The 16,228-nt window shown below is 40.8% G+C and overlaps 1 protein-coding gene across 6 annotated transcripts in view; it reads left to right on the top strand.

The window, feature by feature from the left end:
• LOC123971735 (inactive N-acetylated-alpha-linked acidic dipeptidase-like protein 2) overlaps positions 1-16,228 on the top strand; it is a 580,586-nt gene that overhangs the window by 191,250 nt on the left and 373,108 nt on the right. For 4 of the 6 annotated variants that reach the window (XM_046050743.1, XM_046050745.1, XM_046050746.1 and 1 more), the window contains 2 exons: positions 10,075-10,251; positions 12,942-13,119. In XM_046050743.1, coding sequence (XP_045906699.1) covers positions 10,083-10,251; positions 12,942-13,119 — 347 coding nt within the window. In that variant the 5' untranslated portion in view covers positions 10,075-10,082. Of the gene's footprint in view, positions 1-5,742; positions 5,761-8,098; positions 8,196-10,074; positions 10,252-12,941; positions 13,120-16,228 lie in introns of those variants that run through there. The other 2 variants (XM_046050744.1, XM_046050747.1) reach the window with 2 other exon arrangements.

The following is a 16,228-nucleotide window of genomic DNA, read 5'->3' as shown; positions in this document are numbered from 1 at the left end:
TTTATGCACAGTACAAAAGAAGCTGCAAACTCTTTAATAAAACAGCAGTGGAGAAAAATCGAACCTGAGTTGTTGACCGGTGTTTTATGCCAATGTTGATGTGCTTCTCATTTGGACTGACAGGGTTGAGCACATCTTTTTTTTGTTTTTCATCCTTACATGGAGTTTGTGTTGGAGTCTGTGTTGTGCTGGGAGCCAGTCGTTTTTTGGTGTTAGTGGACTCCATTTCATTAGCTTTGGTGTTGTCGCTGCGTATACAGTTCATAATCAGTAGGCAAGATGTTCAGCAGCGCAAATGCAGAAAATCCAACCCGATTTCATATAGGAAGCTGATTAGTGAGGTTACAACCTGTTCACAAATAGGCAATAAAAAATTATTAATTGATAAATGATCTCATTAAAAAACTACATATAGCCCATTTAGAATGGTTGCTAAATACGCAACATATTTGACAGTATTTATAGCTTGACAAGGCCGTACCATCTACAAGAATTCTACATTTATATATTTCTTCACCTGTTTTATTACATTTCAATTTAATACTGTGATAACTTAAAATATATAGACATACATTGCCTGACTTAATTCTGTTAAATATCTCAAGTTGTTTGTGGTGCGTGTACATTAAGACATATTATTCATTTTAGAATTACTTTATTTCATTGCAGATCGAAAGAGTCAAATAGTCTACCATTAAATTATTTAGCAACTATAAACTTTAACAAAAACAACAAACAACAACTGATTTATGCTTCTGCGGCGAGAATACGCCATAGCCGAGGCCATAAGCTACGTGCGTAGCCATGCATTTGTACTTCTGCGTTGGTGTCTGTGTTTTTCTGTAATTACACTCCCAAAATGCTTTTTAGGCGTAGAGTCCACTGTGTTGACTACTGCTGGCTGAGCCAACTAACGTCCGGTTTAATGCACAGAGCACTTCCTTTTGGTTTGGAGGAAATACAATGCTGCCAGGCCAGCCAATCACAGTTCTTCCACATCATTGCAACATGTAGTTACATTTTTGGGGAGGCTACGGTGTAGATTCGACACAAAAATATAAATCAGGCTTCACACTTACACACGACAGACTTACACACTCGTGACGTCATCTCTCAAGATTCTCCTTCACTCAAGTAGAAGACATACGTTTAGGCACCTAAAACTACTTTGTTGAGGTTAGGTAATGATTGTGGTCTTGGATATCAACTAATCATTTTAGTCCAAACTGCCTAAAGGGGCTATATGTAGTAAATAAAATTACTTATTAATAAATTGTTTTACTTCCTTTTTGTCAATGGGTTCTACACTCACTTAGAAATGAACCATACAACTGTTTTCTCTGTTGCTTGGAACAGCCACTATTCTGCTTTTAATGTGAAGGAACTAGGGGGATGTACCCCTGTGCGCTCCCAAACCTGTCAACTACAGGGACAACACATCAGCTAACGAAATGCAGTCCGCTAAAACCATAAAACGAAAGCACAACACAGACTCCAACACAAACTCCAACATAAACTCCACATTAGGATAAAAACAACAACAAAGTTTCTGCTGAAGCCCATCAGGCCAAATAAGAATCAGATGATGTCGGGTGAAAACACAGTCAACATCAGAATAGCTGATGTTAGCTCGCAGACAAGCTAACGTATCCGGTGCAAAATACTATGGTTGTATGGCTTTCCATATTACTTCACCAGCTGATGCCATCCATATTACTGTCCTGTGAACCACCGGTATAATGTCAAAGTATTGATTTAAGCCTGCAAGAAATTATATAATGGTACAAAACAAATGTGGAAAGATTTGTTTTTACTAGCCTATAGTGATGCAGGGCAGGGGGGCAGCCAGCTAATGTTAGCATGTATCTACCGCTGTTTGCTTTGTAACGTTCAATTTAGATTTATCGTCGTTTTACAGATACTCAGACTACACAGGTTCTACACCGTCTCAGTAGCTGTAACTAACATGACCCACATAATATACAATACTGCAACATAACAGCACATAGTAACAACACAGAGGAAGACCCATCCGCTACAGTAATGTTACTTACTGTGGCCTAACTGTTATAAAGTGTGGCAACAATCTCATTTATAATGTTCAGTCTAGCTCACTAACTGTTTCATTATCATCTAATAGCCTACATTTAGCTGTGTTGACGTGAGCCTCCGTTGAAAGATACACAAATAGTAATGTTGGTTACTGAAAAGCAGACAGGCGAATTAACCGTGATGGAGCACGTTGGCTAAATGACTGTAACATTATCATGTAACGAGCATGGATTAGTTCAACCTCGTTAAAATATGACCGTAATGTTGCAATGGGAGTTTACCTGAGTTTCCAGCACGTGTGAAGCTGTCTCCCGATGAATCTGTTTACAGCCCCTTTCACACTGCTTTATTTTCCGGGAGGATTGTGCCACTATGCATGCGCTGTCTGAAAGGTAACGTTATGGAGCCGAAAGGGTGTCTGATTTGATCTGCCTCTGAGCCGGGAACGTTGGTAGTAACAGGCGGAACATGTCTGTGTAAAAAGACACAACCGCCTGTCAGTGTTCCACATTTGTTGAAGGATCTCTGTATGAAAGCGCTGGTATTTTGGATTATGCTCACTCATAAGTTCGAGCAGAGCACGTGTAGAAGCACACAGCTGGTTGCAATCTTACAATGCACCGCTAGTGGCTGCAGAAAACCACATATTACCCCTTTAAAAGCTACAGTGCCTGCAGTGTTGCATTTAAAGTGAATGTTTAAGACATATACTGTATGCTTTTGCTTTCGAGTTATTGCAGAAGTGCAGCTGCACTAGCCCACTCCTCTGAGATGATGGGATTGTTGCCTTGGCTAAAAACAGGTCAGGTGTCTAGATGGCACTTCAACAGCAGTGTCAACTGTTGCTGTGCACTCAAAGAGCAACATTTTGTTTCTGTCCCAAAACGATGATGAGGGATGCATCCTTAAAAATTCAGAGACCCATCCAGCCAAGATGACAGGCACAAGTTGTCCCCTCACCACATCATTTATTGAATAAGAGCTTTAAAGTACAGTGATGTTTCGGTCACGAACATTAACAGCATCTAACTAGAAATGACAATTAGGTCATGCAGCCATCAGAGGAGGACTAACAAATACCTTAGTTTAGAACTGGCGCAGTATCTTGTGTGAATTTAAATGTGAGAATATAGTGTTGAATTGCTGCTCTGATGTCAGACCACATTTAGAGAAGCTGCTTTTAAATGTATCCCTGCACAGTTTGCTGATTGAGTGAGTGTATCCCTGCACGTTCACTGGCAACTGACTGAGAGCTCAACTGAGGACAGCACACATGTGCGAGCCGCAGTAGTTCAGCAAGGTAGCCCTTACGCACAGGTTGAGGTAGGCGGTCCTGGGCATTAAACAACCTCACAGCCCCGTGTGTGCATATTTTGGGAAACTATGCGGAAACAGTGTAGTGCTTCTGTTAAATCTAAATGACAGATTGACTTTTAATGCCAAACTACATGTACATACAAGAAAAAAAAGAACAAAGAAAATAATCCATAAGGCCACCCAATGTGTGTGTAACAGGAGATCAGCAGTTAAATGAACTTTTGTTCTATTTTACTGAGAGGGTCCTTCATCTGCATTCAGCTAGAAGTAATGAAAGTGTGGTGGTGCATTGAAGATTGATACCAGGGAACTCCCAGGCCTCTTCCCACTACATTTTACTCTCTCTCCTTCATCTATCTAACACTATTTCTCTTCTTTCCTGCCTTCCTGTTCTCAACTGTTTTCCTTTGTGTCTCTGTCACTGCCTCTGTTTTCTCCTTTCCAGGACTCTTCTTCTAATTGTCTCTCTTTCCCCTTTCTCCTCTCTATCTCAATCTCTTCTTGAATCTGCTTTCTAAAACAACAGTGCCTATACTCTGTCTAAATAAGGACAATCCAGCAATCACTCAGGTATCTGTGACCTGATCTAGAATTGTAAAAATCATCAGTATCACTTGTAATGATTATATTCTTGATACAAATGATCACCATATTTTACTACAGAGACTTGAACACTTAATCGGCATTAAAGGAACTGCCTTAAGGTGGTTAAATCCTACTTATCAGATCGCACCCAGTTTGTACGTGTAAACGATAAGTCCTCTCTGCACAGCAGAGTCACCCATTGAGTTCCACAAGGTTCAGTCCTTGGACCTATATTATTCACCTCGTATATGCTTCCGCTAGGTAATATCATTAGGAGCCACAGTATAAATTTTCATTGTTATGTTGATGATGCTCAGTTATACCTTTCTATCAGACCTGATGAAACCAACCAGTTATCTAGGCTTCAGATGTGCATCAAGGATGTGAATGGATGTCTCATAATTTCTTGTTGTTGAATGTTGAACTCTGAAAAAACTGAGGTTTTAGCACTTGGACCCAAACTCCTTCGAGACACATTGTCTGCAGACATAGTTGTCTTGGATGACATTGCCTTGGCCTCCAGCACCACCGTGAGGAATCAGGGAGTTATTTCAAGACCTGTCTTTAACGCACACATAAAGGACATTACAAGGACTGCCTATTTTCACCTTTGCAATATTGTGAAAATTAGAAAGCTTTTGCATCGAGATGTTGCAGAGAAACTTGCCCACGCATTTATTACCCCAAGGCTTGACTACTGTAACTCCATGCTTTCAGGCTGCTCAAAAAAATCTCTTAAGTCTCTCCAGTTAATACAAAACACTGCTGCTCACATACTGACATGAACCAGTGGGAGAGATCATATCACCCCTGTTTCAGTAACTTTGCACTGGCTCCCGGTAAAATTGAGAATTGATTTTGAAATACTTCTTACATACAAAACCCTTAAAGGTCAGGCCCCATCATATATGAAAGAACTCCTTACACCATACTGCCCCACTAGAAGACTGCACTCCCAAAATGCAGGGCTACTTGTAGTGCCTAGGATCTCCAGATGTACAATAGGAGCCAGAGCTTTTAGCCATCAAGCACCTTGGCTGTGGAATCAGACCCCTGTCTGGGTTCTGGAAACAACAAACATTTCCATATTTAAGAGTAGGCTAAAAACTTTTCTTTTTACTAAAGCTTTTAGCCAGGGATGGTTTTTCTGTATTTTGTGAGAAGTCTTATAGTTTGGGCTAGGGTATTTTATGAATTTTCATACATTATAATTGTCTGTTTTATTGTATTGTATTTATTATTAGTTTTATAATTGTGTATTTTATTATTGTTTTTTTAATGTGTGTTGTGTTTTTTTTGTTCTGCAAACTTTATGTGTCTCTGTTTTCTGTAAAGTGTACTGGGATCACACAGCTGGTGATTTTACACTTTAAAAAAAAAATTGATTTGACTTGATTTTTGTGTAGTGGTATGGGTGTGCATATGAGACAGGACAGATCTAAAACTCAGTGATGTAACAACTGACAATTATACCAGATACTTTGATAAATGATCCTTTATGTGCGTCTGAAATGTAAGAGGTGCACCTTCCTTTATCAGCAGGTAGGAGGACAACAGTTTGGCTTTCTTGGACTGTGCAGTACAACTAGTATACCCCCCCCCCCAACCTAATACTTACGCACTGACTCCAACCCCCCAATGGAGCATAAGCTAGGGGTCATCAGAATCCTCCACAACTGAGTTGATATCATACCAACTAGTACCCAAGCACAAGAGAAGGAGGATAAACACCTAAAGGATGCACTTGTGCATATTCATACTGGACCTCTGTGAAAACAGCCACAATTTCCAGGAAGAACACTACAGGTAATATAAAAAAGAAGAGTAAACAAAACAACATCATTATTCCATATGTCTGGAATAACAGAAACTCAGGAGAATTTTCCATGTTCATCCTGCAGTCATAAGATCAATTATTGTGTTTGCGCTTATGTCTGCTGATGATGTAAACAATGTTGGAAATGTTCAGATTAAATCAATTTACATTTTCCAAAGGCTACAGGCTATCTTCAACAAGTGTGTGAATGTGGCGTTGCAACCGCTGTGCAACTAGGGCATGAGGGTCTTTTTTTTTATCTAGACGACTGTAAAGCTGTGAAGGGAAACACTGTGACAGCACTGATTGTCCTGCAGGTGCTGGGGCTTATGGCAACAGCTGATCCAGGGACTGCACATGGATCACCTACAAAGGTGGCACACGCGCCAGGGCCAAAGAAGCTGCTTTATGCCTTTTCTCCTCTTCATCTCATTCCCCCTCTTTGGAGGAGGTGAGACAGGTGGATGGTCATCTTGTGACTGTCAGACAACCCCCCTTGGTTGGCAACACGCCTCACCGCATCCAAAACTCCATTGACTTTGTCAACAAAGTTTGAGGACTGAAACTGAAACCATGGTGTCCTATGAATCATCATCTGGGTCCACTTTCAGTTTTATCTGCATCCCCACCACGGAGGCAGTAGAAACTGTAAGGAAACGGCTGCTACAAAACAACACCCTCTACAACAGAACCAGCCTTTCTGGACTGTGCTGTACACATTGACGTGGACAGGAGCCTGCATATTGGGGTATACAGGAAACCCACACACACAGACTAACACCTACTTTTTGATTGCCACCAGCCACTGGAGTGTCTGGAGTATCAGAGAGACTCAGGAGGATTTTCCACAAACACCACATCCCTGTGTTTTTTAAACCCAGAAACACGCTAAGACAGATGCTGGTATACCCCAAAGACCGCACACCCAAACACAAGAAAAGAAATCTAGTGTATGCAATCCAATGCAGTGAGGAATGCGCAGATCTGTACATTGGGGAAACTAAACAACCTCTACACAAACACATGGCTCAACACTGAAGGGCCAACTCCTCAAGACCCAGCAGTTTACCTACATCTGAAGGACAAAGGACACTCATTTGAGGACCACTAGGTGCACATTTTAGACAGAGATGATGGATGGTTTGAAAGAGGTATCAAGGAAGCCATTTATGCTCAGGTTGAGAAGCCCTTGCTTAACAATGGAAGGGGCCTGCGCCACCACTTATTCCCCACTTACAATGCTGTCGTTTCATCACTTCCCACAAAACTTAACAAACATTCACTTTTGGCCCCAGGTGAAGATGCCAACGATGGTCGTTCAGACTTGGCCTCGGGTGGCTCTAACGACCATAGCAACTGTTGTTGAAATGCTTCTGTTAAATCTAAATGACAGATTGACTTTTAATGCCAAACTACATGTACATACAAGAAAAAAAAGAACAAAGAAAATAATCCATAAGGCCACCCAATGTGTGTGTAACAGGAGATCAGCAGTTAAATGAACTTTTGTTCTATTTTACTGAGAGGGTCCTTCATCTGCATTCAGCTAGAAGTAATGAAAGTGTGGTGGTGCATTGAAGATTGATACATATCATACATACATACTGCTGATACAGCCAGGAGCACTAACAAACCAGCGGTATCGATGATCTTGGCAAACGACCGCACAAATAAATAGCTGAGTTTCCCTACCAGTCAGTCAAAACTTAAGAAGTCTCTTGGATTAGTGACGAAATGTCTTCTAGTATCTTTAACCAAGTCCAGTTGCCCTTAATTTTTAACTTTCCTTGGATAACTATGACCTGGATGACTGAGAACCTTCATTTTCCTACAAAGCATTAGGAGGCATGGCCAGTGATGCGTGCCTGTGCCCCTCAGTAGGACCTACCGCTGGTGCTCAAGGCTTTGGGGAAGGATTTCTATGAGCCTTTGCAGTGCTCCTCTGTGAAAGCACTATCCTTCAAGACTACTTTGCTACTTGCATTAGCTTTGTGTGTTGTCCAGTCACCCCAGGTGTTTGCTGCTTCGTGTTTTCCGTGCAATTCTTTGTTCCTTTGGAGCTTGTTCAGGTCAAGTACAATACAGCTGGATGCATTTTGTCCTCCTCCTCATGGAATGGTCTGAGAGGCCAGTAAAGCCCTATTCAAGAAACAGTTGGCTAGGTGGCTTTGTGAGTACATCTCTCAAGCCTACGAACAGGCAGGAAGAGACCCTCCCACTGTAGTCTGGGCACACTCCATACGCCGTGTCAACAGCTGAGTGTAGTGGGGCAAGTGTCAAGGAAATATATACGGTTTTATCTCTTGGACATGTTGGGCTCCCTTTTAGGTTCTGTACCCATAGGGATGACTCAGGACTTGTGAAAAGGCTGGTGTGTGTCTGTTGGGTTCCTACTGACATCCTTGGATGATGTACACCTGAGAAGGTGAGTGTCTACTGTATGCTTTGGCCCCTGCTAGAGTTAGGCCATGGTACCACCCACTTACTTCACTGTGGTGATGGCTGGGTTATGAAGTATTAAGAGGATCCATGGTGATTAACCCAAGGCTGGCCATGTCACTGGTGCTCTGGTTGTTGGCTTGTCATGGCTGGGCATCTATGTGAAATAGAACAAACATTAAGATATCATAACCGTAATTTTATTAGCATAGGCAGAGCCCTCTATTGATGGGCCCTGTCGCTCACTCCATCACCCTCCGCTGAAGAGGTGGTTGGATGCTGACACAGCAAAGATGCTTCTATATATACCGTAATGCTCACATATTGGTAGGTGGGTAAATATGTGCATGTGATTGGAGAGAGCTATTAGCTATAGAGTCCAGTAGAGGGCTCTACCTTTGCTAATAGAATTAGGGTTACAATATCGTAATCTTTGTTACTACATCAAAAGATAATTCACATCTTTTCTGCTCACGCTTCCTTTTTCCTTCCCTTTGCTTTGACTCCAGGTAGTGTGAATCTAATCATTAGAATAAACCATCTAGTAAAGTTTTCACAGAAAAATGTTTGACTGGAGTTTTATTTAACTGTGTTTTTTTTTTACTCCAAGTGGTTATTGATTGGGCAGTTCATTTGTCCATTCATGGTGGACTTTGATGATAGAGCATGTAAAAGGGACTGTTAAACTTGATGACATACCAAGACATGAGCTCGGAGGTTTTATGTCGCCGATCTCCAGTCAGATGTCTCTCACACACACACACACACAAACACACACAGTCTTCAGGCATGTGATTCCAGCTCTGGTGAGGTTTAATGATGCTGTTTAGGAGTTGTATTGAACCCAGAGCTGGTTTAACTGGGCAAAACACAATCACACACACACACACACACACACACACACACACACACACACACACACACACACACACACACACACACACACACCCCTACCTTTACTATCTCCCAATTTACACATACTCACCACAACCCTAAAGCCATGAATTCCTGTTGCACACAAACACCCACTCAGATTCGGTACTTAACGCTAGCCTCGACCTAACTTGCCTTCTCTCAGTCACATTTATGTAAATGTGCAAATGCATCACAGCGCCCTGCTTGTTCAGTCAGTTAGCCAAAGTAGCTTTTTCTGTCTAATGATTCCAGCGTTGTAAAATTCTTCCTCATAATATCATAGTGCAATATCATGTGCAGTCTTTAGCATCTGGCATGTCAAGTGTTACGCAGGTAAATCTGTTTCTCATAGTGGACTTCCTGTCTCCAGTTACATCATCTTACTGGTAACGGAGTGCTATTTCAGGTCTAAATGCTCAGTTACTGTTAGGGTTTAGGCTTAGGAATAAAGGGCAAAAATTTTCTCAATAAAAGGGTTGAGTTTATTGCTTTTCAATGACATACACATTTGCCGTTCTAAAACCTCCATCCTGTTTCCATTGGTTAAAATATAAGGGATAGCTTTCTTTCAAGAAAAGCATGAGGAACTGAAACGATACAATTTCAATTTCAAAGAGGTCTGTTATTTAACTTCACTTGCAAATGGAGTTTGATTTCTATATAATATTGACTTCCTCCGCTTAATGGGATCTGCACCTCCTTACATGGACAGGGAATAAGAGACAGTGTTCGTGATTTATGGTTTGGCTTTGGATTCAGTGTGTGTTGGATTTAATGTTTCCAATAGCCCTTAACTCAGGAAATGCTCAGATCTTTTCCCTGAAGTTTTTATGGGACTCTTGAACCTTAACCCTGGGACTTCGGTATTTAGCTGAAAAGGGCTTATGTTAAATAGAAAAGCAAAATGTGTGAAACTGTGTGAATGTAAATTTTCTGCATTTGATATTCAGGTCACATCATGGCATACAGGAAGGTGTGTGATGCCCAGGGTGGCCCAATGGTCGGAGAGGGTCTGCACTGCTCTGGAGGTCTGGATCTTGACTGGGACCTGGACAAAGAGGAGCTACAGGAACCAGGACCCAGCATGGATCGCATGCAGATGCAACATGTAGACTGCCAGCGATCAGGTAGGATTTGCTTTAATATGTATACACCCATGTGTCAGTTAAGACTACGCTGCTAATATGGTCAAATATTTTTTATGGATTAATTTTGAAATAAAATGAATGAAATGTCCCCATTAATAGTATAGCCATTGGCCAATCAACCAAACACAATTAATACACAGTTGGTAATTGCTGTATAATCCACAATCCTTGTCGTTTTACATTGATGGTAGTGTATCATGTCATGCAGCTGATCTCACTTAAAGCAATATGATGTGTTTATGAAAAGGTAATTAGTCCTAAATGGACAATTGCAGCTTATATTTAATGAAAATATATACTGTGTGACTGATGTAAGGACAGTGAACACGTGTTTGTGAATTATTTATAAAACATTCGAAACATTAATGAGAATCCCACAGCTCGTATTGTTTTGGGGGGTAAAACTTTAATCATATCAGCTTGAAAACAATGTTACATCTCATTTATATTGTACTTTTTCTGTTGTGATGTATCTTAATGTCATAAGGATAGGTATGTTACACAACCTTCTCATGCCAGATGTGTCATGCATGTGTATGATTGTTTCTGATTCATGTATGACTTAAACATGCCTATAACAAACACACGATTCAGTGTTCTTTGTAATTTATTTTGAAGATTTTTTCCAGCATGCAAAAAAAAACAGATTTCTTGCTGACCATTCTGATGATCTTAAAATGTGTTTTGTACAGAAATTCTTCAGAAATCCTCACACATAATTTGGAACTGAGACCTGTCACTGTGAAAAAATACTGCCTTTAATGGGAGAAGTTTGTCACTGCCAGCAGCTGCAAAAAAGAGAAACTTCAGAAGTACCCCAAAGCTAGAATTGAGTTTCTCAGCTTTGAAGGACTCTGTTTTGAATTGTGCCTGGAGTTCTGTATCAGTAGCAGTTTTGTATCCTTACAAATGCCTTCTCAAGCAAGTGGGCTGATCGTTTCAAAACTCAAAACTAAGCATTCAGTTTGTTGTTAGTAAGTTATTACCAACCCCAACTGTCTCTATGGTTGAAAAAGTGCAGTGTGCAATGATTTTTATGTTTAGTTTTCTCTTGATCACGCATCAAGATCATAATAATGATTTTTTTGTTGTGACCGTGACATAACACGTTTTGTTTGTACATCATTATCATCTCAACATCCTACCTTGACACAGCAGTGCTTTGAGCATGTAACATGTTGACCATGTTATTTGTCGTTTTAGCATTTACTAACTAAATACATTATAGCCGAGGCTGATGGGATTGTTGTCATTAGTATTGCCGGTATTAATCATAAGCCAAAGCACTGAATAATTCAAAATTTTGACCTGATGATGGCACTAGGTTAAAAGTCGGCAGAGTTATTACAATTCATCCTGGGATGAACATAAATGTCCAAGTTTAATGGCAACTCTTCTCATAGTTTCAGAGACATTTCACATAAGTCAGCCCTCAAAAGTCAGGGCATCAGCAGGTGAACAGGCTTTGTCCTCAAAGACAAATAATGTCTGTACAAAACTATTCAATAGTTGTTCAAATATTTCAGTCTGGAGTGGTGCTTAACCACCTAACCATTGTACCAACTGGCAGACTGACAGATCAACAGAGCAACGCTACTATAGAAATGAGCAAGAATCTAAATAATGTAATATGGTAATAATCTATAATGAGGCAAACTGTACCATAGTTTTATGTCTAATCTAAGTTTATATGTTATAAATGAGTATCATCATTATTTTTGGCTGGACCGCAGCAAAGGGGGACCAGCCCCCTCTATATTAACTCTATATATAACTATATATAACCAGTGCTTAATTTGTGCCGGAGCTAGCCAGAGCGCCTCTCTGTTTAAGCCTTATGCTCTTTCATAATGAATAGTCCTTAACAAGCTTTTACAAAGAGGTGCGGGTAGTCCTCAATTATGTCGTCAGGATGCGTTTATTTTTGCTCATGCTCCTGTGAGACACCCTGGTGTGGGCCTCGACGGATGGCGTGTGAGTGCCACACAGAGTTGCTTACGCTCAAGGTTGCAGTATTTTCCGAAATGCCAATGGGCATCATAAACTGCTGTGCAGTGTTTTAGCACCTGGCATGCTTTCAAACTGTTACTCAAAGTGGAAATCCTGTATCCTATGTCATCATCTTACTGGTAATACAGTGATATTTCTGGTGTAAATGCTCAGTATGAGCTCCAAAAGACTGGAGGCTGAAAAAATGTGCATATGTATATGTTTGGACATGAATGTTCTCCTCACCATGAATTGTAATGTATTCGGTGATCCTTTTTCATCTAGTGTCATGAATAAGTCAACATTTTCATTTGTTTATTACCAAATACCTTCAAAACTAATGACATTCTCAAAAGCCCAGGCTGCGCATGTGTTTAGTGCTAATTAAATGTCAGCATGCTAACAGCATGCTAACATGTCTAACTAAGGTAACTAAGCTAAACATTAGCATCAGAAAATTTACTGCCATACGTCCATAGAAGAATTGTCAAAATGCCTTAGTTTTTGAGAAAGGACATTTTAATTAAATTAGCTGTTAAATATAGTGTATATATATATTATTCTTTTTAAATGATCAAACAAGCCATAGTAACATTTTACTGATTTAACTTTGTGAGTAAATTTAAACAGTCTGGGTCAATTTGACCCGTAACATAATCAATGTGATTCATCACTTTCAGGGTGTTCAGACCCTGGCCCTGACCCTGACCCTGAGTTGATGGAACCCATTCAGCCGTCTGTCTCGGTTTCACCTCATGGACGATTTGAACGACTCCAGGAAGATCCCAACTACATCTCCCACTTCACCAGGGCTCCGGGCCATAAAGGCCAGCGACGACTCCACTGCTTCCTGCTCAGGTAATTCAAGGTTGTGTTAAAGTAGCCTTTGTAGAACTCAAGTCAGAAATTCCCTGCTACAGGTACTGTAGATCATTCCAACTTGTAGGTATTTCAGTGATCTGCTACAGTGAAATTAGTAATAGCTGGTGGCACCAAATCCATCAACATGGACACATTTCAGGATGCTAAAAAAGCTAACAAAATCATTTGACTATGGAGATGTAATCATGTGGATTATTTACAGTGCATGCCGCCATGTTTATGTGACCTCACATAACTGTTGATCTATATCCTGCCTTTGATTGAAACGGCCGATCAGCCTTGTGATTGTGAGGAATTCTGAAACACTGAATGAGCAAGGCCATGTTGTTAGAGCAGTTATGCAGTTGTGGACTGACTTGGATTTAAATCCACACAAAATTAAAATCTCCCTGTTTAAACTCCACCCGATGTTCATACTGAGGATTGTGGGCTTCATTTGATAACAGGTATAATTGAAACCTACTTTGTTTATTCTGGCAAGTTTTCCCTTTTCATTATTTACTGTTAAAGCAGTATCTTGGTTTATAATTTAGATAATGTACAAATAAAGTATGCAAATAAAGTATAACAAACTAAATTGTTGCGCTGGAGTGTCTTCTAACTGTATACCAAGGTCAGGTAGGGGTGGGCGATATGGCAAAAATATATCACGATTTATTTCAGGCAGGATCACGATTCACGATCTTATCATGATTCATTTTCCTGTTGGTTTTTAAGACTGTTTTCCAAGTTATTGGTTTAAAACATTTTTTTAATTTAATTTTCCCATGCTGTTTGCTTCTGCATGTTTAAAAACACAAAGACAGGAAGGGACTTGTTGCAGATATTGATTGGCGTTTACAGTAGCCAATAGCACTGAACGTGCGATAAGCCCCCTCACCCTGTCATGTAGACTGTGCAGACTGGTTCAGCTCTCAGTGATTCACACTGCAGCCGGATCGGGACTGAACACAGCCTCCGAGACCGACAGAGGCCAAGGGAACGACGACAAGTAATACAGGACCGTGGTGGTTTTCTTGCCGGTGTTCTGACGATATATGCTGCCTTGTTGAAAAATGCTACTGTAGCGCAAATCGATAGCAGAGTCTATCGAGTCGCTCTACCCTATCGAAATTGGTGTTCCCATTTCCAATCCCATAAAGGTATAACTCTCACAGTGTTATGACATCTTCTGTTTTCTGATTATATTTTAACATCTTTTCAGGGGTAACGTGTTGTGATATCCCCTATCAAATAATGCTTCTATTACAGAATCATTTTATATTGCACCACTACTCACTCCATGTGTACTGTGAGGACGTACTGTAAGGAGCATGTTGAAATACTATATTATACGATCTTTATTTAGGATTTCAGGGGTAGCTTATTCTGACATTGATTTTTTTGTTAATATTGCTGATGATCAGTCACTAGACGTGTTTCCATCAACATTTTTTAATGTGCATTTTGAAGTATTGCATTAGAAAAGGTTGGAAACGCCAAAATTCGAGGTTTTAGGCTCGCTTGAGGTGGTTTTTGCCTTTGTCGAAAAAGAGTAAATGCGCTAAATGGGAGATGAAACACTTTTTCCGAATAATTTCTGACGTAGCGAACTTGTAACTCACGTCTGATCAGCTGTTTCTGCTGTCGGTGTCTTGCCCGGTTGTGCGGAATTCTGCATATCTGCGAGAATTTCATGCACCTCGTGGCTGATAACGCTCATTTGTGCTGAGAAAAGAGGTGGATGCAAATCTCGGCAGGTAGCCTTCATCATCTGTTCTGCCGAATTATGCATTCACCTCTTAAAGGTCCTTTTCAGATACTTTGCTCTGCATCACCGCATATTTTTGCTGAATCTCAATGAATGCCACAAAGGATATTATGGCGTTTAAATGCATTATTTGGAGTTGCATGCAATTTTCAGGAGGCATGCAAAACTCGCATAACACCGGATATTCCATAAACGTGCAGAGACATGGCTTATAAGAGTTTGCCCGCTTGAGACACATTTCTGAGGACCTCTCTCCATTTTTCGAAGATGACCTGCTATCAGGTTCAAGCAACTGGTTTTGTTTCTGGTTTGGAACCCATACGTCTTGTTTATTACAGCCATGTGTAACGTCAATTACTTACGTAACGATGCTTGCCGTAACCTTGTTTATTCGCTCCAAACAAGCTGATGGAAACGCACACATTTCGCAATTTCTTTTTTGCGACATTTCATAAGTACGCTTAAAATTCGCAGGACAATTGAATGGAAACATGGGTATTGTCTTGATGGCATGCCCAACAGCAAGATTGCACAGATTTATGAGCGTGGAAACAGACCACGCTTGTGGGTCATGTGCATAAGAACTGCTAAGTAGCACATCTCGATAGGTAGCATAAATCGACAGAACACTGGGTTTGACTCTTTGCACCCCAGGACTGACTCAGCTAATAAATGACAGCTAGCTGCACTGCTAATTGAGGTAACTAGCTACAGATACAGACAGATACAGGTAGAGATTTAGCAAAAAGTAAATGTATCTGCCCATCAACAAACTCTGTAAATCACCTCGATGCTGTATTCCCTGTTGGACTCTGTGTCCGGTCCCGTTCATGCCGTGTTCACTAGGAGGCTGCTGAGCGCAGTTTTCGTTGACCGCTTGGCTCCGGTTCTGGGGCGCCGCTCTCTGACGTTATCCTAGAGTGAAAACTTCCCGTGCTTGAGTAGAAGTGCAACGTTAAACACAATAAACCCCTGGTGATCCGAGCTCTCAGTCCGGGCTGATTCAGATGATCACTAGACTAACTAAGCTAATTATAAAACAGCAGCTAGTAGCCGCGGTTAGCTGTTACTTTAGAAATAAGTAACACTTTCTGTTCATCAGCAAACTCCGTAAATCCCAGAGAGTTCAGGCAGAGCACCCAGGGGACACGGGGATCTTTAATGTTCATTTCATGATGCCCAGCAGTTACAGTGTTGCCTTTGTAGACAGGCAAAGGACGCAGGCAATGAGGGAGCTGACTTGCAATGTTGACAGAGCAATTGTCAACTGCATGAATGAGCCATAGAACTAAAACTGATAGATTGTGCACTGTAGCACAATAGTAATCTCTCTGA

Source organism: Micropterus dolomieu, linkage group LG05 (assembly GCF_021292245.1).
Source record: "Micropterus dolomieu isolate WLL.071019.BEF.003 ecotype Adirondacks linkage group LG05, ASM2129224v1, whole genome shotgun sequence".
NCBI classification, from domain to species: Eukaryota; Metazoa; Chordata; class Actinopteri; order Centrarchiformes; family Centrarchidae; genus Micropterus; species Micropterus dolomieu.
The sequence above is the reverse complement of the archived record's forward strand: the minus strand, read 5'-3'. Positions and strand labels throughout refer to the sequence as shown.